The sequence below is a fragment of the Magnusiomyces paraingens genome (assembly GCF_902498895.1).
Source record: "Magnusiomyces paraingens strain CBS 517.90 genome assembly, contig: contig1, whole genome shotgun sequence".
In the NCBI taxonomy this organism is placed as follows: domain Eukaryota; kingdom Fungi; phylum Ascomycota; class Dipodascomycetes; order Dipodascales; family Dipodascaceae; genus Magnusiomyces; species Magnusiomyces paraingens.
In genome coordinates this window covers 240,062-267,080 of record NW_022474067.1, presented here as the reverse complement: position 1 = coordinate 267,080, position 27,019 = coordinate 240,062, and the positions used below count along the sequence as shown (strand labels likewise).

Below are 27,019 nucleotides of genomic sequence, written 5' to 3'. Positions count from 1 at the left end.
ATCATTCATCATTTTTAAAAGTTTGAAATCTTCTTAATATTGATACCGGCGGAAGCATCCTTGTCTTCCTGCTCGCTCTCCTGGCGAGCCAAATCCTCATCGACTTGTTCCTCGACAAAAGTTTCAGAGTCACCATTGTTTGCTAATGCAATTTCCTCAGGAACACCACCAACGACACCACTAATCTTATCGTCTTCCTCATGCTTTTCCAAAGCAACAGGCTCGTACTCCTCAAGCACATCCTTAGCCTGGGCCTTGAGAAGTTGGCTCAGGGCTGACTCCGGGTCAGCAATGAGCGAGTTGAAGCTGCCAACCTCGGCAACAGTGCCATCGCTGCCGACAACAATGATTTGATCACTGCGCTTAATGGTCGACAGGCGGTGGGCAATAGAAATAGTAGTTGTGTTCTTTTCGTCCATGAGATTGACGAGAGCCTCGTTAACGGCTGCCTCAGACTCGGAATCTAGCGCAGAGGTAGCTTCGTCAAGAATCAAAATGGATGGGTTCTTGATAAGAGCACGTGCAATGGCAATGCGTTGTTTTTGGCCACCACTGAGCTGGGCGCCGCGTGCTCCCACTGCAGTATCGAGACCCTCAGGGAAATCGGAGATAAAGCCACAGTTTGCGCGTTTTGCAGCCATGTAAATCTCCCCGCGAGAGGCATCAGGTCTGCCGTAAGAGATGTTTTCAGCAATGGTTCCACTGAAGAGCACAGGCTCTTGGGATACAACACCGATCTGGCGACGCAAGCTCTTAAGGTTCAGGTCGCGAATGTCATCGTTACCAATGCGAATGGAGCCGCCAGTGGGATCGTAAAAGCGCAGCAAAAGCGATGTCACAGTGGACTTACCACTACCAGAAGGACCCACGACACAAACATTGCTACCAGAAGGGATCTGGAAACTCAGGTCGTTGAAAATGGGGACGGCAGGTCGCGTTGGGTAAGAAAATTTGACGTGTTCAAAAGTAATTGTTTCACGAGCCTGAGTGAGCTTCTTGCCAACAGTAGGCTTGATTGAGGGCTCTCTATCCATGAGCTCAAACAAGCGTGAGGCGGCACCAGCACCTTTCATGAGTTCGCTATAAAACGACGACAGACCAAAAGCACTGGATCCTGCGTAACCAGTGTACATGGTAAAAGAAGTAAGAGCGCCAAGGGTCATTTCACCGGAGGACACCATTTGACTACCAATAGCAAGTAAACCAAGGACGGTAAGGTTTCCTGCAAAGCCTGTTGATGCAAAGAAGGAAGCAGCAGCGATAGCTTCGGAACGACCGATGCGGAAAACGTCTCGAATTTTGTCACTGTATCGGTGGATTTCTTGAATTTCTCCAGCAAAAGATTGGGCGGTACGAACATTAGAGAGTCGTTCTTCAGAAACTTTGGTGAGCTCACCAATGGAGGCTTGGAGTTCACGCGAAAGTTGGCGGACTTTTCTACCGTAAATGACAGAGCCCAAAAAGATTGGAGGGATGACGAGAACAATGAGGGAAGTAAGCTTGAGGGAAACATAGGCCATCATACCAATACCAAAAATGGCCGAAAGTGAAGAACGCAGGCCATCAGAAACATTTTGTGTGAGAGACTTTGCTACAATATTGGCATCACTGGAAAGGCGAGAAATGAGATCACCAACACGATTGGCGTCGAAAAATTCTGCGTCTTGAGAAACGGTTTTTTTAAAGAGAGAAACACGAAGACGTGCAACCAAGCGTTCACCAATAACACGGAGTAAGACGACACGGCCAAAATTTGCAGCGGCACCAACGACAAAGAGAGCAGCGACACCTGCGTAGAAGGTAGGCAGGGGGAGACCAAAAACGAGTTTTTCAGTGACATCCGAGTTTGCAGCATCGAGGATCTTTCCAATGGTCATAGGCAGGGTGAGAGTGACTGCGGACGAGAGAACAAGAAGGAGCACGGCAAAGAAAAGAGGCTTTACTTCACGACGTGCGAGGCTGAAGAGACGACCAATTTCTTTAAGTCCTGCAGCCTTGTTGGAGGTATCCCGAGGGGATAGGCGAGCCGAAAGGTTAACCTGTGATGCTTGTTTAGCGCGCTCGGATTTTTCAAACGAGTCGGCAGAAGATGGAGTAGTAGTGGTAGTAGTAGTAGTATTAGTTGATGTAGGTTGTGGGATCGAGGCATTATATCTTGTTGAAGATGTGGATAAGTTTCTACGGAGATGGTAGATGGAGGTATTTAATTGGATTTTAGGGTATTGCGGAATAAGTTGTGATGAGGATAGTGATATTATATTGGTCTGAGGTATTATAGGGGGTGGTGATCGGGGCGATTTTGAACTAGTGAGAGAAGAAAAAAGCATGGAGAAAGCCGGCTTTGTTGGTGCTGATTGAATGGTTGACAGGCGCATACTCATGTTGAGAAACCTGGTTGGGCCATGGTGCAGTAGCATCCGGGGCAGCACCGGCAGAGCAGCGGCGGAGCAGGTTGCTGTCGGACGCATTGCTGTGTGTGTGTGTGTGATTAGCTAGAGAGTGGATGAGTGCTCAGGTAGCTAAAAAATTTGAAGGAACACGACGACAACGACAACAGAAAGAAGGGTTAATGGAAGGGGATTGGGATTGTAGATTTAAGTGATAAATGTTTATTTAGGATTGAGCAAGATATTTTAAACGAAGGTTTGGAAAAAAAAAAAAAAAAAAAAAAATTAATTTAAGCAAATGGGAGGGTTGGTTTGAATGACACAAGGGGATAGGCAAATGAGCTGGCTGAGCGGCCGGCCCTTACGCAATTCCGATCGGTCGGGTTACGACGACGATGGCAGAGCCCAGATGAGATGTAAATCAAAAAAAAAAAAAAACAAATGACGTTTGTCTACTTAAAAAGAAAAAAAAAAACAATTGGCAGGACCCGATTGTTGCTTGTATGCATACAAACCGGTCGGGACTCGAGTAGACAGGCATGAAAATTGTCTTTGGTGGGTGGAGGGAATTGCGATTTCTACGATGGAGGAGGTTTTTGGAGGTTGTTGGACTTTTTTTTTTACTGCTGACCGCTGTGATTGGCCAGAGTTTGTAATTTATTTTATTTTTTTTTTCCATCCATCCAACAACAAAAACACATCAGCTCAAAATTTTAAAGAAATTTCAAGAAACAAATAAAAAATGAATAAAATTAAAGACAATTAAATCAAAATTATCTTTAATAATAAAAAAAGAAAAGGAAAAAGGAAAAAGGGAAAAGATTTCAAAAGTGCACAGTATTAGTCATTTCATATGAAGGTAGTTTTCTAAAATTCCAAAACAAAACAAGAGCTCGACATTTATTTGGTCTCGAGGAACTTGACAGGGGAGTACTCCTCCTGCTTGCCGTTCTCCCACTTGGCAGAGCGGGTCTCGAAAAGGTTGCGGCGCTCAGCAGCAATGCGCTTGTCCTCCTTCAGGGCGTTGCGGACAGTTCTGGCAGCAATGGCAAGGTAACGGTTGTAACTATAGAATGAAGAAGAAAAAAATAACAATGTTAGAAAGAGTTTGAAATGGAATTGACAAAGGATGGTCAGTCGAGTTATATAAATATCAAAGACAAAAGAGGGAAACAATTTGCATATCTGGGGAGAAAAGATGAAGCCGTTGAACATTGGGTATTTTAAGGGTTATTCTATGTCTTGAAAATCAAAAAAAAAAAAACTCGAATTAGACCACCCCATTAATTGCGGAAACCGGTCAATGAGAGCAGTTCCAAAGAAAAATTCTGGACGTACGAGACTTTGGCAGCAGACATTGTGGCAAGGTGTTTTTTATGGTTGGAATAGTAGAAAAGGGTTGGTTGGTTGGTGGTGGTGGTAAAAACAGGAGGGGGGGAAAAAGAAGAGGGAAAAAAAAAGAGGTGAGAGAGAATTTTGGGTGGAAACGCTTTTGCACAGCTCACAGCACACACATAAAAAGGCTGGATGGAACAACAGCCCCATTGGCTAGAGAAATATTGGTAATCTCTGACTAAGTCCACGTGATTGATCCAACTGAAAAAAAATTTTTTTAAAAACCACCAAAATCTGCACTGAAGAATCTCCAAATATTCAATCAACCTATACCAAATATACCCTCCCCCATCTTCAAATCAAGCACCAACAACCTCACTCTTTCCATCCCACACAATGGCCCCGGATCTATACGCCAAGCTTATCGGAAATAGCGAGCCCGAGCGTTTACAAGCTGCTGTTGCGCTTCTTGACCGTCTCATCAAGGCCGACGATCCAGCAGATTGGGACGCAGCTCTCAACCGTCTTGCACAGACCCTCGTGTCACCACGCCAGGCTGCCCGTCTGGGTGCTTCCATGGCTCTTACAGAACTTCTCAACGAGCGTTACAAAAAAATTAAAGTCTCAGAATACCTGGCGTTGCTCCCTCCGGCTTCAAAAACCGGCGCAGATAACCGATACGCCGCACTCTTTGGCACCCAAGCTTTGATTAATTCAAAAGTCTTTGCATACAAACACACATCCATTGAAGACTTTAAACTTGTCGCAGATCTACTGCTGAGTCTTGCAAAGGATAAAACTGAAGATGCCGCTATTAAAGAGGCTGCTTATGTTGCTCTCTGCCGGTTGGCTGCCCGTATCACAGATGCTGCTGCCTTTTCACAAGAAGACGCTACAAAGTATCTTCTGGAAGCTGTCCACACTGATCTATCGGCTTCATTCACCCCAGAAGGCGTTGCCATATACCTCTCTATTCCAGATTCTCTGCGCGTCCAGTTTGGTGCTTTAACTGACGGCTGGGCTTCTGGTGATCCCCTTGCAAAGGGAAATTTTGCTAGTCTTTCCAAAGTCCTTGCTGTTTCTATCCCAGAATCAGCTTCTGTTGACATTGCAAAGGAAAATGCATGGAAAAGCAAAAAAAAGGGCGCTTATGGTCAACCCAAGCAGGTTACGCAACCTCCCAAGCCAAATATGGTATGGGAAAAGATTGCCTTAGCTTACCTTTCATTGATCCATTCTCCCGAATCATCAAAGCAAAAGAAACACAAATCTTCGAAAAAGTCTTCTTCAAAAAATACCACCCCTGATTCAATCGAACGCGTTTCCTTTGACGACTTTTGGAAAAGTGCAGTCGACAATGTCTTCTTTTCACAAGCAGCAACCCCTCAAAAGCGTCTCATCGGCCTCGACATTTTCCAAGTTTTCCTCGATGTCTTTTCTACAGCCCTGCCTTCTGCCCTTCCTCTTGCAGGGGCCATCTTCTCACCAAACCTCATTCGTGTAGTCACCACTCCTAAAGTTGAAAAATCTGCTGCTGCTCTTCTTCAGCGCGCAATCAAATCATTTGCTACCGGCATTGTCACAGCATCTAAAGCATCTCCAGCTCTTGCTGCTGCTTTCTTAGAAGCAATCTACGCGTCAAAGGCTGCCCATAACTTTGATATGCTTACAAAAACAAAAACTACCCAGGAGCTTTTAACTTTGGCTCTCACTCCAGAATATGTTCCCGTCCTTTCGAAATTCTACCTTGACGCATTCATCACTCCATTCCCTGATGATGCTCGTCAAGGTTCAGACTCTCAGCTCGTTGAGCTTAGAAGAAAATGGGCATTGGAGAGACTTATTCATCTCATCAAGTCTCCTGTCTTGCAAAAGTTTACAGCCCTCCCCACGGAATGGCTTGATAATCTTCTTTATACCCTGATCCGTCTCGCCTTTTTTAAGGATGCTCAGCAGTCCTCGGAAAAGAAAGAAAAATCTAAAAAGCGAAAGCACGAAGATTCACTTGAAGAAACAAATTTTTCTGCTCCCTCTCCTGAGCTCTCACCAGCAACCATTACTCTTACCCAGGAAAAGGTCTCTTCTATTATTGGCCTTACTGTCAACCTCAAGCGCCCTGATAACATCACTTGGCCTTACCGAACTCTTAGCAAGATGGTTAAGCTTGAATCCAACAGCTCTCTTGAGAGTCTTGTCAAGTTCGAAGAATCTGATCTGCTCATTAAAAATAAGACTAAGGCCCTTCAGACATTGGAAAAAATTAGAGTCAAGCGTCAATCTTCTCCCCATGTTGATGGTCCCCAACTCGAGGCTTTCGAGCTACTTTTTTCGCTCGTCATTTTCCAAATTTACACCAGCGACACTGAGGCTGGCGGTATTTTAGAAGAACTTCAAGCTTGCTACAATACCATCCAAGGACAATCTCAGACTGACGAGGTTGTCATGGGCAAGCCTGGTAGCACCAGTAGCAACAATAAGGAAGACAGTGATAGTGACAGCGATAGCGATGACGAAGATGATGAGGATGAAGAGGTTGATGTCAGTCTGGTCCTGACAGAGATTCTTCTCAGTTTTATTTCTAGAGAATCTGCTGTTCTCAGAAAGGTCTCTGAGACTGTATGGAAGACCTTTGTTCCTCAAATTACAAGAGAGAGTCTTCAAAGACTCTACGATGTTCTTGTAGTTGATGAGAGCACTGACGGTCAAAGTGGTATTTTTGAGAATCTCGATGGACTTGAGGATGAAATGGATGAAGATGACGAGGAGGATGACGAGGAAGAAGAAGAAGATGATGAGGATGACGATGAGGAAGAAGAGGAAAATGATAACAAAGAAAAAGAAGAATCTGGCGATAATAAGATTTCTAACGAAGATGACGAGGAAGACAATCAAGAATCTGTTCGCGACAAGATTGAGCAAGTTGAAGAAGAGTCTCGCAGAAAGTTGGCTGAAGCTCTTGGTATTGCTGGAAATGGAGAGGCCAAGAATGGCAAGGATTCCGATGACGAAGTTGATGAAAATGACAACGACAATGACGATGATGACGACGACGACGACGACGATAATGATGACGATGAATCGATGGATGATGAACAGATGATGGCCCTGGATGGCCATCTGGCTGCCATTTTCCGTGAACGTCAGCGTGCCCTTAGTGAACACTCTAACCACGGTGGACCCACTAAGCGTGCGCAACGCAAAAAGGAGGCCAAGGCTGCTCGTCATAACATGGTTCAATTCAAGACTCGTGTCCTCGATTTGCTTTCTGTGTACATCCAAGCGCAACCCTCTTCTCCACTCATCTTGACTATGGTTGTGCCCTTGCTTAACCTCATCAAGGTTACTCGTGACAAGACTCTGGGCGAAAAGGCAGTTGGACTGCTTAAGAAGGATGTCTGCAAAGTCAAGATTGGCTCGGAGATTGCTGAAGGTATCAAAAAAGATATTGTGTTTGAAATCGAGGGAGGTGATGATGGATGCTGTGGTGGCAATGGAGACTGTGGAGATGCTTGTGGCAGCCATAAACATGACGAAATGGATGTTGACGAAGATGAAGATGAAGACCATGATCACGACGACGATGACGATGACGATGAGTCCGACAATGATGAGGATAACAAGTCCACAGAATCCAAGTCAACTGCTGCTACTTCTGATGATGATGAAAGTGACGACGACGATGACACTGTTTACCAGGTGGCTACGAGCGATCTTCTCGAATGGATCCAAGAAATCCACTCGCTTGCATGGAAGTCGCAGCGTGCTTCGCTGACCCAGGCATGCAATCAAAGCAGTGTTTTCCTGTCTAAGGCTCTGCTCATTGCAGACTTTACGTGTCTGCAAGCTGTTCTTTCTGTTTATATGGCCTCCATGCACGACTGGCTCTCGAACCGTCAAAACAAGCTGGCCCCAGCCATGTTTAATGACTTTTTGAACTGGGCCTATTCATTTAGACAACAAAAGTTTGGCGCTGCTGCTGCTGCTACTGCTATTGCTGCTGCCTCTGTCGATGCTAGTGTCAATGGCAATAGCAACAAAAAAGAGCCCAAGTCTCAAAAGGCACCCAAGCAACAAAAACAACCCAAGAACAAAACCGGTTCTAAAAAGAAATAGAGTGTACATATATTATTTATCTTGGTATTAAAAAAAATTGTAATAGCTTATAGAGTATTTTTTAATTAATTAAAAAAGTATATAAAATAATAGCAGGTTATATACATGGGTAATTTTTCGTATCACTATATTAAATTTCTTTTTTTCGTTTTTTTTTTTTTCAAGAAAAGGAACTTTCCTTTTCACCTTGATCTTGCTTAAGAAGCATTCTGCACGGGTTCAGAAGACCCATCAACATTAATATCACTCACATCTCCAAGACCACTTCCTGTCGAACCATTTGTGCCATTACTGTCATTGCCATTCTTGTTAAACTGGCGGGTTCTATTCTTCTGCTTCTCGCTCTCAATAACATTGTTAATCATGCTAATGGCCATCTCATTAGCCTCGGGCAAACCAACAACTGTTACTGTGCGCTCATTGCTATTGGGTATCGGGTCATTCACCTTAATATTGGCCCGCGAGAATTGACGCATGTGATTAATCGTCATACCGCCTTTTCCAATCACTGATCCCACATACGCATTAGGGATCTGCACATCTTGTTTCAACTCCTTCCCTCGCTCAGCACCCTGCGCAACAAGCTGCGCGTTCCGCAGATTCTGGTTCGTGATATTGCCGCCAGGTCTTCCAAATGCAGCAGCAGCCGCATTCATTGCTGCTCCCATTGAAGGTGGTCCACTGGTATAGGGTCGCGGCGCAGCGTACCGGGATGGTCCAGCTGCTGCTGCTGCAACTGCAGCTGCAGCAGGATTGTATGCCTGAAGACCTTGTGTGGGATACCCGTAGTAGGTTGCTGTCGGAGCACCACGCTGGTCCATGCCGTAACTACCAGGAGTTGCCTGAAGGTACTGGTTGGTGAACCCTCCCTGAGACATCATATTGGGTGGTGTGGAGCCATAGTAGTTTTGGCGGTGTCGCTGCTTCTGCTGAAATGCATACTTGGGATTGTAAAAAATAGGTCTGTTATTGCGGAGGTACTCATGGTGCGCAACACAAGTGGTAGACACGTAGTATACGGCAATGTGGATGGCATCGGCCACTCCTTGAATTTGAAGAATTTTGTCAGTTGAGTAAGGCATCAGCTGCTCTCTGCTCTTGAGTTTAGCTGCAGAAACGCTTTCAATTTCGCGGAATCGGCTTCCTCCTTTACCAATGATAGCACCCATAAGAGCCTGAGGAATCAAAACTTTGAGGGTAAAAACCTTTGCATCAGAGGTTGAAGCCTGGTCAAAGGGCTCGTCATTGAGGCATCTAGTAATTAACGCAGCCGCTTTGGATACATGTTCACAAGAACCTTTAATGTTGACAACACGCTCCTTGATTCCTTGAAAGTGTTCGCTGACCTTAAGCTCAACACCAGATTCTTCACGAATTTTGGAAATGGTGTTTCCGTGTTGACCAATAATAAAGACGGCTTCCTTGGAGCTAACCAAAAGTCGCAAATGAATTGGAGATGAGGCTTCCACTTCCTCATTCAAGCGACTAGTAGGTCGAGCTTCTGAAGTCGATGAAGTATGATCACTATCACTAGTCGCTGCCGTTGTATTTGTAGTAGCTGATGACGATGTTGAGGTAGTCTGTGACTGAGGCTGCTCATTACTTGCCAAAGTAGCTTGGCTCTCTGACGACGGTTGTTGGCCAGATACTGTGGATTGATCCGCAGTACCTGTGGAGTTGGTAGGCTTATCATTGGCATCAATTTCAATCACATCATGATCTTCGTGTTTAATCTCAACTGCTGGTCTTTTGAAGTCGGGTTCTTCAGAGTCAGAGTTCCTTCGCTTCGACATTGTTAATATATGAAACTATTATTACCTTTAGTTGACCAAATAGATCCAATGGTCAATTTCTTTTTAAAGAAAAAAATAAATAAATAATGGACAAAAAGAAAAAAAAATTAGAGTAAAATAAATGGTGACACTATCAAATTCAACCAACAAATGTGAGAGAGGTGTATGGTGGTTTGTTTATGGTGTGGAGTTTAAATATTTCTTTTTTTTTTCACCAGAAAATGAAGAATAAGATTCCTGAAAAGCTTTGAAATGAGTAAGGTCAGTTTAAAGAAGAATAACAAGTGAAAAGAATTATCAGACAGGATATGCAATTAGAAATTGGTGATGCAAATGTCAGATCATAACAAGCAAGAATCCTTGTGTAAAATATATATTATTCATATGAGACATTATAGTAATGACAGTGATAATGACAGAGAATTATGACCAATAGAATCCCGAAACAGTTTAAATCTGAAATAAATAAGGTAGAAAATAAAAATTAATAAATGACTTACAATGGATGGAAGAAAGGATAGCCAAACAAAGTGTAGCTTTGATAGATTTTTTGATATAATTGGCGTGTGAAAAAAAAAATATATATATATATATAAATATGAAAAAAAGACCCTTGTTCGCGATGTTGGCAACTTTAGAAGTAAGTAGCAAAATCTATTACAAGTGGTGGCAGTGACCAAAAAAAATTGTATTACATACTGGGTTAGGGTTGTATCTAATTCCATTCCTACCTCCTTTTTATTGTAACGTGATTAGCTTATTTGACATGGAAAACGCCGCCTCCCCCTGTGCTGTTCTTTTTCTCCTTTTTTTTTTTTTTTATTTATTTTTGCGCAACAACATTTTTAATCAGCAACACCATCAACAGCTTTATAAAAATTTAAAAAAAAAAAAAAAAAAAAGTATATATTTTTTATATATATATAAATAAAAAAAATACCAGCCACCCGCCGTCGTCTTTTTGTAAAAGCAAAACATTCAAAAGCATTTGTTATTAGAAAAACATATAGAGACAGACAATATATATATATATAAATACCTCTTGGTGTGGTTCCTGTGAATATTTATTTTCTTTAGCCTAGCTGTTTATTTTGTTTGTGTAAAATTACCCTTGGGTGGCGCTTCTTTTTTTTTTTTTTTTTTTTTTTTAATATTATTATTTTGTTGGTTCTATTTTTTCCACTTTCAGCCGTCGTTTCAAAAAGCAACTTTAAAAAACCACTCTCGTGACTCTCAAAAATGTCGATGGATATGGATAACAAAGTCTCAACTAAACCCGCCGATATCGACCAGCAGCAACTCGATGACGATAACTACAGAGAAAGCGAAGATGAAGACTATAAAGATGATAATGAAGGTATGATCCTTGCTTTTCTTAAAAAAAAAAAAATTCCTTCTCTTCTCATCACTCTGGCTAAAACAGCCATTTATGATCATATCTAATTCATTCAGCATAGGTGGCGCGTGCTTTGATGCTTGTCTATTCCCGTGTTGGCTTGTATATACCGTAATAAAAGACTGAAGAAAGGAGGGAAATAATGCCTTGTCTTTAAATGATTAATTAAACTTACTAACTCTTAAAAATTTAGCAAACTATGAAAGTGAGACGGACGACAGCAGCGATGAAGAAACCCCCAAAGAAAATAATAAAAATACTAAAAAGGCGGTTAATAAGCAATCAACAGCTGCTCCAGTCCCATCTGAAACCGTCGACTATGAAAAGTACAATAGTATTCAAGGTGAAGGCCTGATCAAGACTCGGGCCCAACGAGAAGCCGAAAAGCTCAAGCAAAAAGAGTTTGAAAACGCTGTTAAAGTCAACTCTGACTTTGACGTAAACTCAGTATGGGAATCGCTCAAAAGTGAGACCCAAAGCGCACCTGCGAGTCGAAGAAGTTCGACTCCAGCTAAATCAGTATCTCCAGATGCGCCGTTGACTAATGATTCTTCTTACAAACTAACAACAGGTACTTCGACACTTACAACAGCCACCGTCACTAGTAACACTTCCTCTTCTGGTCTTTCTGATGAGTACATTGTTATTAAGCGTGTATACAGTTTTGCTGGAAAAGTCACACAAGAAGATGTCCGTGTTCACAAATCTTCGGCTGAAGCTATCGCTTACCTCAAGCAACAAGAACATAACAATGCTAAAAAGCCTTTTGTGGATGAAGACAACTCTTTGACTCTCTCAGCTCAAGGTAGAAGAAAGAGCAGTGTATCTAAGAGACGGGGGCCTGTCAAGAGAAAGCAAGGCTCGCTGTTAGATGAGCTCAATAGTCTTCGCCCAAAGAAACTGAATACCCTCGAAAAAAGCAAAATGGATTGGTTGGGGTATGTTGACAATGCTGGACTTAAAGATGAATTAACTCTCCACAACAAGGACGGATATCTTCAAAAGCAGGACTTCTTATCGCGGGTCGATAGTAGACTGGACCGGGAAATCAGATCAAACACTAGAAGTAAGTAAATCTCCAGCTGTTTCACCTGCTGTGCACTTTCATGCAATATGATACATAACCCACTTGTTTACTTCAGTGACCTTTTTGGTTCCATTTTCGTTGTCCAGTTATCAAATGATATTTGTTATTGTTTCTTTCTCGTTTAATGCTAAAATGAGTGATTGAAATGATTAACTGTATGTGATAGGCTGGAGGCAGTTCCAATTTGGTATCTGAAAAAAAAATAAAAATAAAATATAAAAAAAAAAGCATTTGTATATATATAATCTTAAAAAAAAGTTTCTGTCGTTTTAAATTTTTTAGTTTATTCTGAAAGCTTGGTATTTTTTTCTTGATTAAAAGAGAGGCTCAGAAAAACATGGCTTCGTTAAAAACAAAAGATTATCGTCAATTCTGAAAGCTTAGCGAAATGCAAAGCGCCATTGCTTCTTTAAATTATCCAAAGTTTAAAAATAGAGTGTTTATCTTGTAATTTTTATTGGAATGAAAACAAAAATAAATGTAGAACCAGTTTTCTTTTTGGCAAAAGCTTGTTAGAGATAAGCTGGCGATCGTGGGGTGGAAATTTCGAAATATTGTTATACAGATTTATTTTTTTATTTACATTAAGAAATACAATGCAATTACAAATGTTACTGTTACTGTTACTGTTACAACAGACAAATCACAAATCACAAACGAAGAAATGAAATTGAAGATGATTCAAATTATTGAATCCCTTCATTCTTGATAAAGAAACATTGAATTCAACTCATAAATCGTGTTTTTTATTTCTCCTTTGTAATCGCTTCATATTCACACTTTTCTTATATAATTAAGCAGCCTCTATTTTCAATCAGAATGATTCCTTTGATATGATATCCACAATATAGCTTATACTGTTTAAAACAAGTTTAACCAAAGATGGAATGTTCTCATCTCTCAAGAAAAAGCTCGGCATACAGTACGAATCATTGTTATTGAAAAAAATTTTAATAAAGTTTTTTTTTCTCTTTCTTTCTTTTTTTTTTTTGGTTTTTTTATCTAAGGTAAAAGAATGGGGAAGAAATATGTTGATAAGTGTTAATTCAATAGTTTTGACTATTGATTATGAAATAATCTGATGCACATTTTTAGAAGAAAATTGAAATTTTAAAGTAAAAATATATCTATCAATTTCATTGATTCTTAGATAATTACCTAAAAGTTCAATATTTTTTTTTATTCTTATACTTTAAAACTTTCCAAACTTGCGATCGGTCAATTTTTTTTTAAAAAAACGTTAGATCTGCACAGAGTTTATCCTATTTTTTTTTTAGCGAACCTGAGGGAAAAAAGTTTTCAGGATAATTGTAACATTGATTTTTCCATAAATATTGTTAAAAGAGCCTTTCTTTATTATTTAAAACTCATCTGTTTGAATTTAGCTTTTAAAAACACAATTCCTTTTATGTTTAAGGACTTGATATTCATTTCATTTTTTCTGCCAAAATTAGAAGTAATAAAAGATAAACAAATTATTTACACTTTTTCTACAATTCAATGTAAAGTAATTTTATAAATTTTCTCCTAATCTAAATATCATTTACACTCTCATTACGACTGTTAAACCCCTTTACAAGCCTAAAAAAAAACTTTAAAATTATAAAAAAAATAAATAAATTTGTGCCAATTGGACAAACCATTTCTAAAGAAAAAGTATATTGGCTTCAAAATAACAAATTTAATGGGGGGAAAAAAAGATCTTTGAATAGTTAATTTACAGTTTGGTTGCTTAGAGTTCATTCTATATCTGTGGATTTATTTGATGCTTAGACACTAAACTTATAAGTTTAGATAAATATCGCTTTTTTTTTAAGATTTTTATACCCAACATCAAATTAGGTAAATGGTGATTAAGAGTTCCAGTTTCACATCTTTGAAACGATATTAAAAAAAAAAATTATTTATATTTTCGTATAATTTCCATCTCAAAGTGTCTTGTAATGGAAAGTTTTTTTTTTTTTTTGTTTTATTATTTTTTTAAAATAATATTTTTCCGTTAACTTTGTTTTTTGTAGAGATGAGATTTAAAAAATAAGCACATTTCAGACCCTTCCGTAATTAGTATTACACTCTCCTTAAATAAATTGATTTGATACTTGTGCTCAAAGACCCACATCCCTTTTTGATTCAGTTTTTTAGTCATTTTCATTTAAGAGAAATCATACAACCATCTTGATTCCAATGGTCTCTGTGGGCTTTATTCTCCATTACAGAAATGTTAAATTCAATTTAAAGTATTTCAAAATATATTATACAAGCGTTTTTTTTTTCTATAGTTAAAAATGAGGAACTCCAATACTCGTCATAATCAAAGAAATAATGCTAAAGACGCCCTCACCCAATACCAGTCCGGACGAAAGAACCACAAGCTTCAAGGTCGCATCATTATCACTGTTATTTTTTAGTCGAACCCAATATGCAGCAAAAAGTCCGCCCAAAAAACGGGCAAGAGTAAAAGATGGGGTGTTATAAATTCCAATGCCTACCGCCACTCCAGATGGAATGAATCTTGCATGGACAGCAGCCTGGAAAATGCAGTGCGAGGCAATACGTATGAAAAACGCCCATGCCGTTTTGGTCGAGTCCAGTAGAAGAGCTCCAAGCGGCTCGCCAACAGAAGAAGACCACCGCGAAGCTGATGCTGACATTAGTACATCACCCCCCAAAGGCATCACCAAGTTGTTATTTATGGTATTTAAAGTTTGATGTCCGGAAGAAGAGGAAGGTATTTCGGCAGTAGTGGCAGTGTCTACGTATTCGTCTACTAAATCTTCAGGTGGAACTTGTACATTGAATGAAGAAGGCTCATGAGATGTAGAAGTTCCAGCATCTGTTATTGTAATATCCAATGAGTCTTCATTGTTTATGTTAGAACTTGAAAAGTCCGTAGTAGTCCCTAGCAATGAACTATTATTAGAAAAGTGTCTTGTAATACCTTTACCCTTGGCTCTAGCTGAAGGTGTTTCAGTTATCTCGGGTTCACTTTCAGAAGTGTTTTTGTTGTAGCGAGATACAAGTGTAGGGGCTATGGTTTTAATCATAGCCAAAAAAGCAAAAACAAGACCAAATCCCCAAGCGTAGCGACTTACTTTAGGCGGAAGCCCTTTCCCGGTGACAAGTCTTGCACAGTCAATCCATACAACTGCAGTAGGAATTCTAAATGTGTCACCAGGAATTTTGTAGACAGTATCATAAAGTCTGTAAACGATAGCAGACAAAATTACAGACCAAATAGACCCAATAACTTGAGCAATAAACTGAGCTCTGGGGGAAGCTCCAATGAGATGACCAGTTTTAAGGTCCTGCATCAAATCTCCAGCTTGTTGAGCACCAGCCTCTGTTACACCGCCAGCAACCAAGTTAATCAAAACAGCTGCAGGATGAGTCTTGGGTGGGACAAGCACTGCAAAGATAAGTTGAGAGATTTTGCCAATTCCAGATACTGGATTCAAATCAGTTTCGCCCAAAGCCCTGACACCCAGAATGGCAAGGAGAAGCGCCAGAAGCACCGCAGCAATCACAGGTATTACAGGCATTTGAAAATGAAAAGATGGAAGCGTCAATGTTTCTCGAGTTGGCAGTAAAAAGGTCAGTTTTAAAGCAACGACACAATAAAGACAAGACAGAACTAAGCCCAATACAGCAAACGAAATTCCAACAATGTGCCTTGGTTCAGCATCTGGTTCCGAGTCTGTGTCTTCGTTTAAACTTTTAGATGAATCAAAAGAATCCGCTTCAGTGTTCAATGTGGTGTAGCCGTTATGCTGTTGCTGTTGCTGCTGCTGCTGCTGCTGGCTTTCAGATGAAGTAAAACTTAAACTCCCCTTTGCCTTGATAAACCGATCGATAATATTAAACACATTTTTAAGTTTTAATCTTGTTCCTTCTGAGTTTTGGGTGGTTGTAGCAGTATTACTGTTGCTATTATTCCGAAAGACTGCTTTTTGAAGTGAAATTCCAGTTATGGTTAAAAATGAAACCACTGTATCTGCAACCATTATTGCAAGTGAAACCCATAAGATCCAACCTTGTGCTCCAGTTTTCCAATCATCAACTGGGCCTGTAGCCCATCCATTGCGCTGAGCCATGGGTCCCAAGATGGCCCATCCAAGAATTGCTCCAAATAGCATTGCAGAGACTGTTGGCAGCCCCATAATGATACCCTGTCCGACATATGCAGGAGATGGCTGGAAAGTCCAGAGGTAGTTTTTCGCCAAGTTTTTACCAAAAAGTGGAATGTTTCTTAAGATAGGGAAAAAGTAAGAAAATAGTGAGTATGAAGCAGAAACAGCAAAAGAGAAAAGCAAAATACGGATATTTTCAGAATAAATTTTTTTAGACAAGTGTTCTAAGCGTGAAGTATCTGAAGGTCTCATAATTTCCTGATTGGGATCCTCACTGTCGGTATCAATATTAGACATTGAATCATAGCCTGGATCTTGGGTAACTGGGTCGTTGTCGTCGTCATCGTAATTATAGTCGTCTTCTAAAGAATATTGGTTTGGAGAAACATAATCGTCATGAATATCTGAGATTTCATTTTGATGAAGAACTGCAATCATGGTTGCTGTTGCACTGCCAGATGGGAATCGGAGCTTTTCTTTGACAATGATTTGTTTGCGAAGCAAGACGCCGAAAAAAACACCAAAAAAGGCAAGAGCAGATGACCACATAATTAGTTGAATTAACGAAAAAGAGATTGGTGAATCGCCTGTTTGTTCAGATCTCCGAGTAAATAACGAAAAGATGGGAGGATCATTACTGGAGGATGGTGAGAGCCCTGCTTCTTCTGGGGTTAAGAATTTTTCAATTGCAGGTATGACACCGACAAAGCCAAAAGCCAAGGGTCCAGTTCCCACGGCCACGGCTAAACTTTGAACAAACACGTTTTCGACGTCAGTGAAGGGGGTATCGAGAAAGGCCAAAAACCTAGGTCTGTCTGAGTTATTTGTTGCTGAGTAGCTATGTTGGAGAGTTCTAAACAGTGCAAAAGCCAAAAGTGATGATGGAAGAGACATCATGGATACCCAACCGGTTTGTAGACCAAACTGAAAGTTTGAAAAAAGGACAATGGATCTGGGGAGTACCGAGTTAATAATGTGTTTTGGGTTTTTTTTTTATTGTTTTTTGTAGAATGAAATATATGTATTAAACTGCATACCCAATGAGAAGACCAGCTATGATTGATCTAATAGTGACCTGTGGAAGGTCAGCCTTGAGAAGCCATTCTCGTAGGGATCGTTCTTTGCTGCTTGCATGAGCGACTGGGATCATTTCATTTGCCTTTTAAAGAAATTTTATTTACAAATGAAACGACTGGCAGATGGATGATGATTATAAGGAAATGAAATTTTTTTTTTAAAAAAAAAAAAAAAAAAAAAAAAAAAGGAAAGAAAATGAGAATAGTAAATCAATTAATAAGCTGTTGATTGATGCCCGATTTATTTTTGCATTACCGGAGTCCGAGTAAGATGGGTGGTAATGGTGATGATGATGGTAGTAGTATGTAGTAGTATGAGACCTAAGGCTGAAAAACAGTTTTGTATTTGGTAGTTTTAAACAGTTCAAAAAACGCCAGGAAAAAAAAAATGAAAAGAGAAATCTAGCAATAATTAAACGTAAAAAAAAAAGTCTATATCAGTGTTTTAATATGCTATTTGTGGTAGGATTTCATGATCAGCTTGTGGATATGGAAGAATAATTATGATTGATTGATTGCTGTTATGATGAATTAGGTGAGTATGACACATACAGCTAGGGAAAAAAAAAACATTAATTGTCATGATCACGTGGATTAAATTATAAGGAATTAGTCATAATATAGCTATGATTACTAAATCTTTTTTCAAACATTCATGGACGATTTCAATTAAACTTCCTCAGGGGGGGGGGGGGGGAAGAAAAAAAAAGAAAAAGAAAAAAAAAAAAAAAAAAAGGGACGGGCATATTCAAAAGTGTCAGAAAAGTTCCATAAAATGAAATTTTGTATCAAGTTGAGGGAGGTGATTAGAAATATTGGAATTCATTAACAACAATGACACCCAACACAAGATCAATAAACGCCCATTCAATGGAATTTAAGAAAAAAAAAATTACTTTAAGGCTTTACTTCGGTTAAGCATACCGAGTGGGCCTCGCTTGTTATTGTCCTCAAGCATTACGTATAAAACTGAGGAATTTGAATAAGTAAATAAACTCAATTAAACTTTTTTTTTTTTTTCAATCTTGATTTATAAATTGATAAGATATTCTTGTATTTTATCTTCCCCTGAAGATGGCTAATTTCCTTGTTTGGGGGATATGAGAATAACCAGAGAAGAAATGATACTTTAGAAACAAAAAAAAAAAAAAAAAAAAAAAGTTGTTGTTATTGACATTTTCTTGTCCCGAACAATTTTGAAAAATGTAAGAAGAAAAAAAAATACAAAAGGGGAAAAAATCTAAATAAAAAGAAAAAGGAAAAGAATTCGGGAAGAAAAAAAAAATAATTATAAGATTTGGATGAAAAATTCATGCAAAGAAGATTTACAAGAAAATAAATGAATAAATGATAAATTAATAATAAGACTGTCCAATTAGATGTGGGAAATATTCAGCTTATAAATCGAGTTATGATGTCTTGGTATTCTAAAAAGATGATATTTTAAAATAAAACGGTTGTATCATGAAAACAATAAATTGAGAGGGATGAAGATTGATTTGGAGTGTTTATTTTTTTTTTTATTATTCTATCGAGGAGTGTTGCAAAGATATCTTAGGTTTTGTGGGCTGGGTTTGAAGGTAACAATTTGACCAGCCCTGTTTACTATAACCTGATATCATAATAAAGTGTTGGTCACCCGTGTTATCGAGGTACTAGTGACTTTAAAGCGTTCATGTACTTAAATATATATATATATAGTTGTTGATGCTAAGAAATAAATTTATTTTTATTTTGGCGAGAATAAAAATAAATTTGGGTGGATTTTAAATTTTAAAATATTTTTTTTTTTTTTTTTTTTTTTTTTTTTTAGAAACAAAATGAATATATTACGATCCATCCTAAAAATAACAACTGATAATAAGCAATTTTGATCCAATTGAAAGATTGAAATCAAATTGGAATTATTTAAGCAAATCATTTGTGTTTTTATAATAAAATTATTATAATATAAATTAAAAGACTCTGACATGTTTAATTCTGAATGCGATGGTGATTATGATGATTATGATTATGATGGTGATGATGATGATGATGATGGCCACCTGTCCAGGGCACGGCCGTTAAGCATAGATACGGCCATGTTACTTCTTTTGTTTTTTTTTTTAACATTGGTCTATCACAAAAACTATATATAGAAATAACTTTTTTTAACAAAAAAAAAAAATTAATAAACCTCCATGTTGTCTATAACAAACCTTCGTTTGAATGTCATTTTAAATATAGATTTTTTTTTTTTTTCATTGTGATTTCTACAAAGTTTTCATTTAAAAGAATTTGGCAGATCTTGAAGAAAAGGTTGTAATAGAATCTTCATCTTCATATATATGTCCACGATTCATTACACAATCTATCCAAACAGTATTATTTCTTCTTTTTTTTTTTTTTTATGTTTAATAAATTCTTTTCATTTCAATCATCTAATCTATTAATTTAACAAAAAATATTAGACGAATCTTTTTGTTTTTCAATGTTCCATCGGCTTAAAAACTCTTGTTAATATTGAAGAAATCTCCCCCTTTCTTTCTTTCTTTCTTTCTTTCTTTTTTTTTTTTTTGTGAAGCCGTCTGAAATGACATCATATTCATTTAGGTAACTTGCATGTGAGTAGTAGTAGTTGAAGGCATCTAATATTAGCTTTTTATTATAATAATTTTCTAACCACTGAGATTTTTTTTTATTTTATTTTATATTTTTTTTTTTTTTTTTTTTTTTTTGAGGTTGGTATTTTTTTTAAGTTCAAAAAGTCTTACAAACAAAAAAAAAAAAAAAAAAAAAAAAAAAAAAACTTTAAAAAGCCGGCCATTAAAAAAAAAAAAATAGCAGTGTGATATTATTATTTTTATTATAATTTTTTTTTTTATTTTTTAATACACTGCAAATCTTGTACTGTAGAAAAGCTCCATAATCTCGATTTATCACCTTGGCTACCTGACCAGAGTTTTGTATAAATACCGCCCAGCTTCCCTTGTCTATATGCTGGTTTTTGAATTTCTGATTTCCTCTCTCTCTTTCTCTCTTTTTTTTTTGTTCTCTATTATTTCATTCGGTATTTAATCAATAATTTAATCCTTCGACTTTGATATATAATTTAAAAAACATCATCTCCTTTTCATACGCTCCTTTCTCATCTTTCTTCAAAACAAATTACAATGTCGTACTACCCTGCAGACCAAGGCCTCCTCAACCAACATAATCTCTTTGATTCTCCAGAGGAAAAAATGCCCTCTTTCCTCAACAGACTCTCAGGCAACACCTCACAAACTTTGGATATTCTCTCCTCTGCTCTAATCATTTCCGCATGGGCTCTGGCATTATATTGCATCATCAAATCCCTCTACCTCTTCTCGGTGTGGTCTTTCCAAAATCTCCGTATTGCCATCAAAAATCAACAAGATAAGTACGACGGTACCATTGACTATGACAATGAAAAACTTGCCAGTCCTTTCTCTTTTATCCCATCCTCTCGCAAATACAAACAAGATGATGATCTTGAAAGTCAAACTACCACTTCCTCTTCAATGACTTCTCCCAATTCAGTTCCATCTCTTTCTCATACCCCAGACCTTGCTTCGCCTACCTCTTCGTATTCGGCTCTCAGCTCACCCACAAATTCTCCTCAATATATGGTGAGCACGACTCTGCCACCCCATTCTAGCGAATCTTTCCAGCGAATTAAGTCTTCTAGTTTTACCATTGATCATGCTTACCCTCCTCCCAAGTCTCTTGATTCTGCCCCTAAGAAGTACTCTAACACTACCATTAATGTCTTGGATTCTTACGATAGTCAACTTATGTCATCGTTAGAACATCCCATGATTAAGACTCATTAAGAGTATAGGGTGTGGTATTAGACCAGATCTCTGCATGTTTTTTTTTTCTTTTTTCTTTTTTTTGGTTTATTTTTACTGGCAATTTCTATCTTTGAGCTTTTTTATATTCCTCAGCATTTAACTTCATCACACACCATTATTGATAAGAAAAGGATTTGCAAATTGGTGCACATAAAAAAGTAAATGGAGAACCTTTTTTTTCTGGCATGAGCTTTGTTGAGCACTAGCCATTCCCTCCATGTGTAACTAATCCCATCAAAGTTGTGCTTCATCTAGTTTGCAGCCATCTTTTTTCTTATCTCACGACATACACACACATATTCTATTCTTGTGGTACAATACTTTGTACACATTGGTTCACTACTTAATAGTATTCACCAAGATTTTAACGACGTCACGACTTTATTTTTTAGGCTTTTTAAAAAAAACAATTTCTTTTCAACTTTCGCAAAGAAAGTCCTTGGTTTATATACAAAGGTTTTTTTTTTTCTTGTTCTGATATATTGAAATATATATATATATATATATTATAATAACTTAGTTTAAGCATTTTAAAAAAAAAAAAAAAAAAAAAAAAAAAAAAAAGGCTACTTTGAATTAATTTTTAATAAATTTCGACTTTGTTTTTTTTTTTTTTTTTTTTTTGTCATATAAAACGACTTAAAAAAGAATTTTGCCTATTAATAGTTTTATTATTATATTCTGAAACCTTTAGCTTTTATAATTAATTATAATTATAATTTTTTTTTTTTGTGGCTGCAAAGAAAAAGATAGAAAAAAAAATTTTTTTAATAAAATTTAATAAATATAAAATAAATATAAAATAACAAAGTCCATCTATTTTTTTTTTTTCTTTAAATTCTACAATGGGGAAAGATATTGAAATTTAAAGAGAAGTAGATGCTCAAGATAGGCGGTTTGCAACCGGGTACTTTACCTCCAAAAGGCTGGCTCATGTCAATGGTACAAATAAATCTTACACATACATATGAATGTTAGGAATACCCATGCCTATGGACATGTGTTTATAAAGTAGATGTTATAATTAAATAAAAATGAAAATCTCAATCTTTGCACTCACGCGTGACGGAGAAACCATGATGGAAATTAATTAAATTAGAATAACCGAATATATATATATATATAGATATATATATATATGTCTTCACTACTAATTGCGCGGTGTTATTGAGGATCCACTTTCATCAGCCGAGAAAAGCCAATTGCTGGAACATATGGATAAATATATTATCAGTAAAATAAAAAAAATAGAAAAAAAAAAAATAAAATAAAATAAAAAAAAAAAAGGAAGAGGGAATATAATTTTAAAAGACCCTTAAACTGTGATCATTAAATTTGTTTATTTGTTTCCTTACAAAATGTTTTGATTTCCAATATTAACAGATCGCAAAACATGTACCCCAGCCAAGCCAATTTTAGAAACATAACAAAATTAAATTTTTTTCTTTTTTTCTTTCTTAAAAACAAAAAAAAAGGCCTGGTTAGAACTCAATAATATATATATATATATATTTTTCAAAAAACCTTAGTAGCAGCATTAAATAAAGGTTATTTCAGATATCGTCAACTTTAAAGTTTTTTTTTTTTTTTATCCCGCTGTAGTTGCTAACAAGGAGAGAGGTGAAAACAGCCAGCCAGCCAGTCAGTCAGTCAACCAGTCAGTTAGATATGACTGTTATGCATACTAGAAAATGCCTTGTTAATATCAACCTGCTGTTGTCCAACATCGTTAAGGTGTTTGCAGCATCAGCCTATGTTACCTCAAGGTTTTTTTTTTATTTATTTTTATTTTTTTTAAACAAATGTATGATCAATACATTCAAGAATTGATTATTAAAATACGAGATAGAAAGGATTTTTTTAGGGATACTATTAGGTATCTTTATTATTATTATTATTATTATTATTATCAGTAATGCCATTGATTATAGAAAAAAAAAAAAAAAAAAAAAGGACTTTGGCTCAAAAACATTATCAGTTCCTTGGCCCATGTTTTTTTTTTTTTTTTTTTTTTCTTTGAAAAATCTTAATATAGACTTAAAAAAAACCATCAATAAATCAAATTCCTTCAAGAAACTCTGACAAGCTTTATATAACCGAGTCCCATCAAATCCATAAAACAATTGTTTGACTTTAAAGGTAGCGACTAATAATTGTTACTCTCTGACTTTCTAGACTGGATTTGAGACAAGAAACCATTGCCTTACAGGCTTAAAACATCACAGAGAACTCACTAATTAAGGAGGACCTAATTCCAATTTCCCAAGGTATATTTGCGCACCATCATTAGATAGAGTAATATCTTTAAGTACCTCGAGAAAGCAGACTAGAAATAAGATCTATTTTGATAGATACCTCCTAGTTACAACTCGTTTTTTTTTCTTCTTCTTCTTCTTCTTCTTCTATGTGCGCATGTCTTTATTAACGCCTCGCGAATGTTGCCTTTGTTTTCGGAATGTAAGTGCGCACATCAACCATCTCTTTGATATATATACGTTTATCTTGAACTTCATGATTTTTAATTTTTGCTTTAACCGCCTTTTATTTATTTATTTATTTATTTATTTATTTTTTTATTTTTTGTATTTCGTGAAAAAGTACAAAAGGTTTCAGTACAGTAATTTTTTTTTTCTTAATTTCATATCAATTCTTTTTAATTCATTCTTTTATCCATTTACGCCAAAATTCAAGGTAATCAAATATGGCCAACTGATCTCCGAAGGAATTTATAGCAGCATCTATAAAAAAAAAAAAAAAAAGGCACTATATTTTCTGAAAGGAAAAAAAATCGCCATGAATAAATAAAAAAAAAAAAAAACGCGTTTTTTTTAATATTGAAGCAGACTTCTCAATGCATTCGTTCGGAAACAATTTGAAAATGACACCATCAAAAACTAGTCACGAAATCACCTTAAAAATATTTTTTTCCTTTCTCCCCTCTCTCCCTTCCCTTCTCTTTCTCACTCTATTACAAAGTAATATAGTGGTGGCGGTGGTGGTAGTGGTAGTTAATGGTGGCTGGATAGGTAGGTACATCTCATAGCGTGGTTTTTTATTATTATTATTATTTTTTATTTATTATTTATTTTTTTTATTTTTATTTATTTTTTATTAATATTAATAATTTTAAAACCAACAAAAGTCGTAAAAAAGATTCGATAGATATCCTCTTCTAATTATAATTAAAATTCTTTACAAAAAAAATTCCAACTCAATATTAACAAAGTTTCTTTTTTTTCCAGGTTGATTAAGAAATCATCATTTCCATGTTGAGAGAAAGCCTTAGAGGAGGAGGGGGGAAATGCATTTACAAAAAGTCATTTTAAAAGTCTTTTAGCCGGTACCTGAAAAAAACAGTCGCACATAATTTTTTTTTTTTTTTTCAAATCCTCATTTTTATTACAATTTTAGTTACATTAATGTATTACATATTTTTCTTGTAACATTACAACTTGTAACTACACCATTTTTTTTTTTTTTTTTTTTTTTTGTTTGTTTGTTGATTCCAGACACATCACCCATTAAGCCGCCCCACCACCCCTTGAATTCCCTCCGTGATTTGTTTGACTTTTTGATCTGACCCCAAGGACCCCTCTTACTCCAACCACTTAACCTTCTCCCCAAATAGCTCTTCGACTCCAATGTTTGCATTTGCGAAGCAGCTTGTCAAAAGTACCGCAGAAGGTATCATCAATAATGCTGGTGGTTCTTACGAATCCACTCAATATGGATACACAAACCCTCATCCTGGAACTCACCAACAAGCCCAACGCGACCCTACCCACGGCTTCCGCGTCGTTCACGTCGCCTCCAATTCCCCCGCAAGTGCTGCTGGCATAGAAGCTTTGTTTGATTTTATTGTTGGAATTAATGGCCATGAAATTGTGGGAATTTCAGACAATTACAATAACTTTGCAGATTTCACTGGACCTGCTTCTCCAGTTTCACCCTATTATAACAACACCCAATATAAGCCTCAGAGCTTATACCCAAACCAAGACAACTATGGTTATAATAACCAGGACCCTAATGGATATCCTCAATACCCCCCTCAGGGTGTTGACCCAACTACTGCAAATTCTCAAAACCCATACCAGTCACAATTACCAAATCAACAATTGCAACCTACACAAGCACAACCAACTAATCCACGGACTCATGGCCGACGCGCTTCATCAATCTCATTTTCTTCTTCTCTTATCATTCCTCAGCTCATCCCTCCTCAATCTGAGCTGGCCCCAATTGACCCATTTGTTGCAGAAATATCCAACTGCAAAGGCCGTTCCATCTCTTTGGACCTTTGGTCTTCCAAGGGCCACACCCGGCGAACAGTCATTCTCCCTGTCCCAAGCACTCCAGCAGTCTCCACCACTAATCTAGCTGAAAAGGCTTCACTTGATGCGGAATCTGAAACCCAATCTCTCGGAATTGGTTTGTCGTTGCAATGGACACCACTTTCCGTAGCCGACCACGTTTGGCATGTTCTTAATGTGGCTCCAAACTCACCTGCAGAATCTGCTGGACTAGTTTCTCATTCAGACTACATTGTGGGTGCTGAAGGTGGTCTTCTTGAACAAGGTGGTGAAGACTTGCTTGGTCGAGTTGTTTCGAAGCTTGTTTTAAACCACGTAAATACCCGCAAGCAACAACAAAACCAACTCAACCAAATCATTGAAGAGTCTGATAGAGCAGCATCCGAAGCTGAATCAAACGAAAGCCCACCCCTTACGGAAAGTTATGAAGCTTCTTCAATCGTCGACTCTCACACTGAGCTCGAGCTTTACGTCTACAACCATGACTATAACACTATCAGACCGGTACGCATTCGACCCAATACCATGTGGGGTGGCTCAGGCCTTCTCGGTTGTGGTGTTGGATACGGCCTGCTCCACAGATTACCTGCTGTCACCTCACTTGGTCTGTCTGCTGGCACTGACAAACAGCTGCCACCACCACCCCAATCTGAGGCTCTAGGTGGACAATATGCCCCTACTGCTTCGCACGGCTATACTTCTGGATATCCTACGGGAGTGCCACAAGTCCCTACAACATTACCACCTGGTGGAACGCTATTTGATTCTGCGGCGCACGGTGCTTCGACCCCTGAGACTGGGCCTGTTGGCAATTTCTTTGTGCCAGCCGATGCGTCCGGTGTGCCGTCAGAAGTTCCTGTTATCACTTCACCACCAATTCCTGGACCAGTGGCACCTACAGTTCAGTCTCCGCCGCTACCAGCACTTCCTGGACTTGGCGGGGCCCCTGCTCCAAGTGCGTTTGCACGCAAGAAAAAGCACCACCACGGCGGCGCGGGCGCCCCGGCGGCCCAGGTGGAGGCCGATCTGGCAGCATACTTTGCTGAGGAAGAACAACGAAGTAAGGAGGTAGAAGGAACATCATCGATTTCTCGAGGACTTGCAACTTCGCCTCCACCGCCACCTATTGCCAACAGTATGTCCCCGCCCCCACCGTCTGCTTAGGAATGGGGCTGATAAATCATACCTGACTCATTTATTTTACTATCATGTTTTTTATTTTTTAAGCCAAATTTTTATTAAAATATATAGAGGATTAAAGTCAAAAAAAAAATACGGGTTAAATATCAATAAATAATAAACCAGTTACGTTTTCTTTGATAAGAAAAAAAAATAATTTAACAATAAATAATTATTGATTTTTTAACAAAAATAAATATCATTCATTATTTTATCTTTTATTGTTATTTCTTATTTAGAGCATTATATTAAATAAATATGGACAAAGTCCCTGGTGTTTTGTACTTTTTTTTTCATTCTTCTATTTTTTTTTTTTTTTTTGTATACCCACACACATTTATTCATAATCTTTTTTTTTT

The 27,019-nt window shown here is 37.6% G+C and overlaps 7 protein-coding genes across 7 annotated transcripts; 4 read left to right on the top strand and 3 right to left on the bottom strand.

The window, feature by feature from the left end:
- Positions 1-14: 14 nt before the first annotated feature.
- Positions 15-2,468, bottom strand: SAPINGB_P000096 (uncharacterized protein; the record flags this gene model as incomplete). The annotated part of the gene is made up of 1 exon (XM_031994820.1): positions 15-2,468. The coding sequence occupies one exon, from the start codon at positions 2,466-2,468 to the stop codon at positions 15-17; it is 2,454 nt and encodes an 817-aa protein (XP_031850711.1).
- Positions 2,469-4,118: 1,650 nt separating this feature from the next.
- Positions 4,119-7,835, top strand: SAPINGB_P000095 (uncharacterized protein; the record flags this gene model as incomplete). Its single annotated transcript, XM_031994819.1, has 1 exon — positions 4,119-7,835. One exon carries the CDS (start codon positions 4,119-4,121, stop codon positions 7,833-7,835), a length of 3,717 nt encoding a protein of 1,238 aa, XP_031850710.1.
- Positions 7,836-8,032: 197 nt separating this feature from the next.
- Positions 8,033-9,628, bottom strand: SAPINGB_P000094 (uncharacterized protein; the record flags this gene model as incomplete). The annotated part of the gene is made up of 1 exon (XM_031994818.1): positions 8,033-9,628. The coding sequence occupies one exon, from the start codon at positions 9,626-9,628 to the stop codon at positions 8,033-8,035; it is 1,596 nt and encodes a 531-aa protein (XP_031850709.1).
- Positions 9,629-10,867: 1,239 nt separating this feature from the next.
- On the top strand, positions 10,868-12,098 carry SAPINGB_P000093 (uncharacterized protein; the record flags this gene model as incomplete). Its single annotated transcript, XM_031994817.1, has 2 exons — positions 10,868-10,985; positions 11,218-12,098. 2 exons carry the CDS (start codon positions 10,868-10,870, stop codon positions 12,096-12,098), a joined length of 999 nt encoding a protein of 332 aa, XP_031850708.1.
- Positions 12,099-14,390: 2,292 nt separating this feature from the next.
- On the bottom strand, positions 14,391-17,388 carry SAPINGB_P000092 (uncharacterized protein; the record flags this gene model as incomplete). The annotated part of the gene is made up of 2 exons (XM_031994816.1): positions 14,391-17,190; positions 17,276-17,388. The coding sequence occupies 2 exons, from the start codon at positions 17,386-17,388 to the stop codon at positions 14,391-14,393; spliced, it is 2,913 nt and encodes a 970-aa protein (XP_031850707.1).
- Positions 17,389-20,466: 3,078 nt separating this feature from the next.
- SAPINGB_P000091 (uncharacterized protein) lies at positions 20,467-21,147 on the top strand (the record flags this gene model as incomplete). Its single annotated transcript, XM_031994815.1, has 1 exon — positions 20,467-21,147. One exon carries the CDS (start codon positions 20,467-20,469, stop codon positions 21,145-21,147), a length of 681 nt encoding a protein of 226 aa, XP_031850706.1.
- A 3,662-nt stretch (positions 21,148-24,809) lies between these two features.
- Positions 24,810-26,645, top strand: SAPINGB_P000090 (uncharacterized protein; the record flags this gene model as incomplete). The annotated part of the gene is made up of 1 exon (XM_031994814.1): positions 24,810-26,645. The coding sequence occupies one exon, from the start codon at positions 24,810-24,812 to the stop codon at positions 26,643-26,645; it is 1,836 nt and encodes a 611-aa protein (XP_031850705.1).
- Between the last annotated feature and the right edge of the window lie 374 nt (positions 26,646-27,019).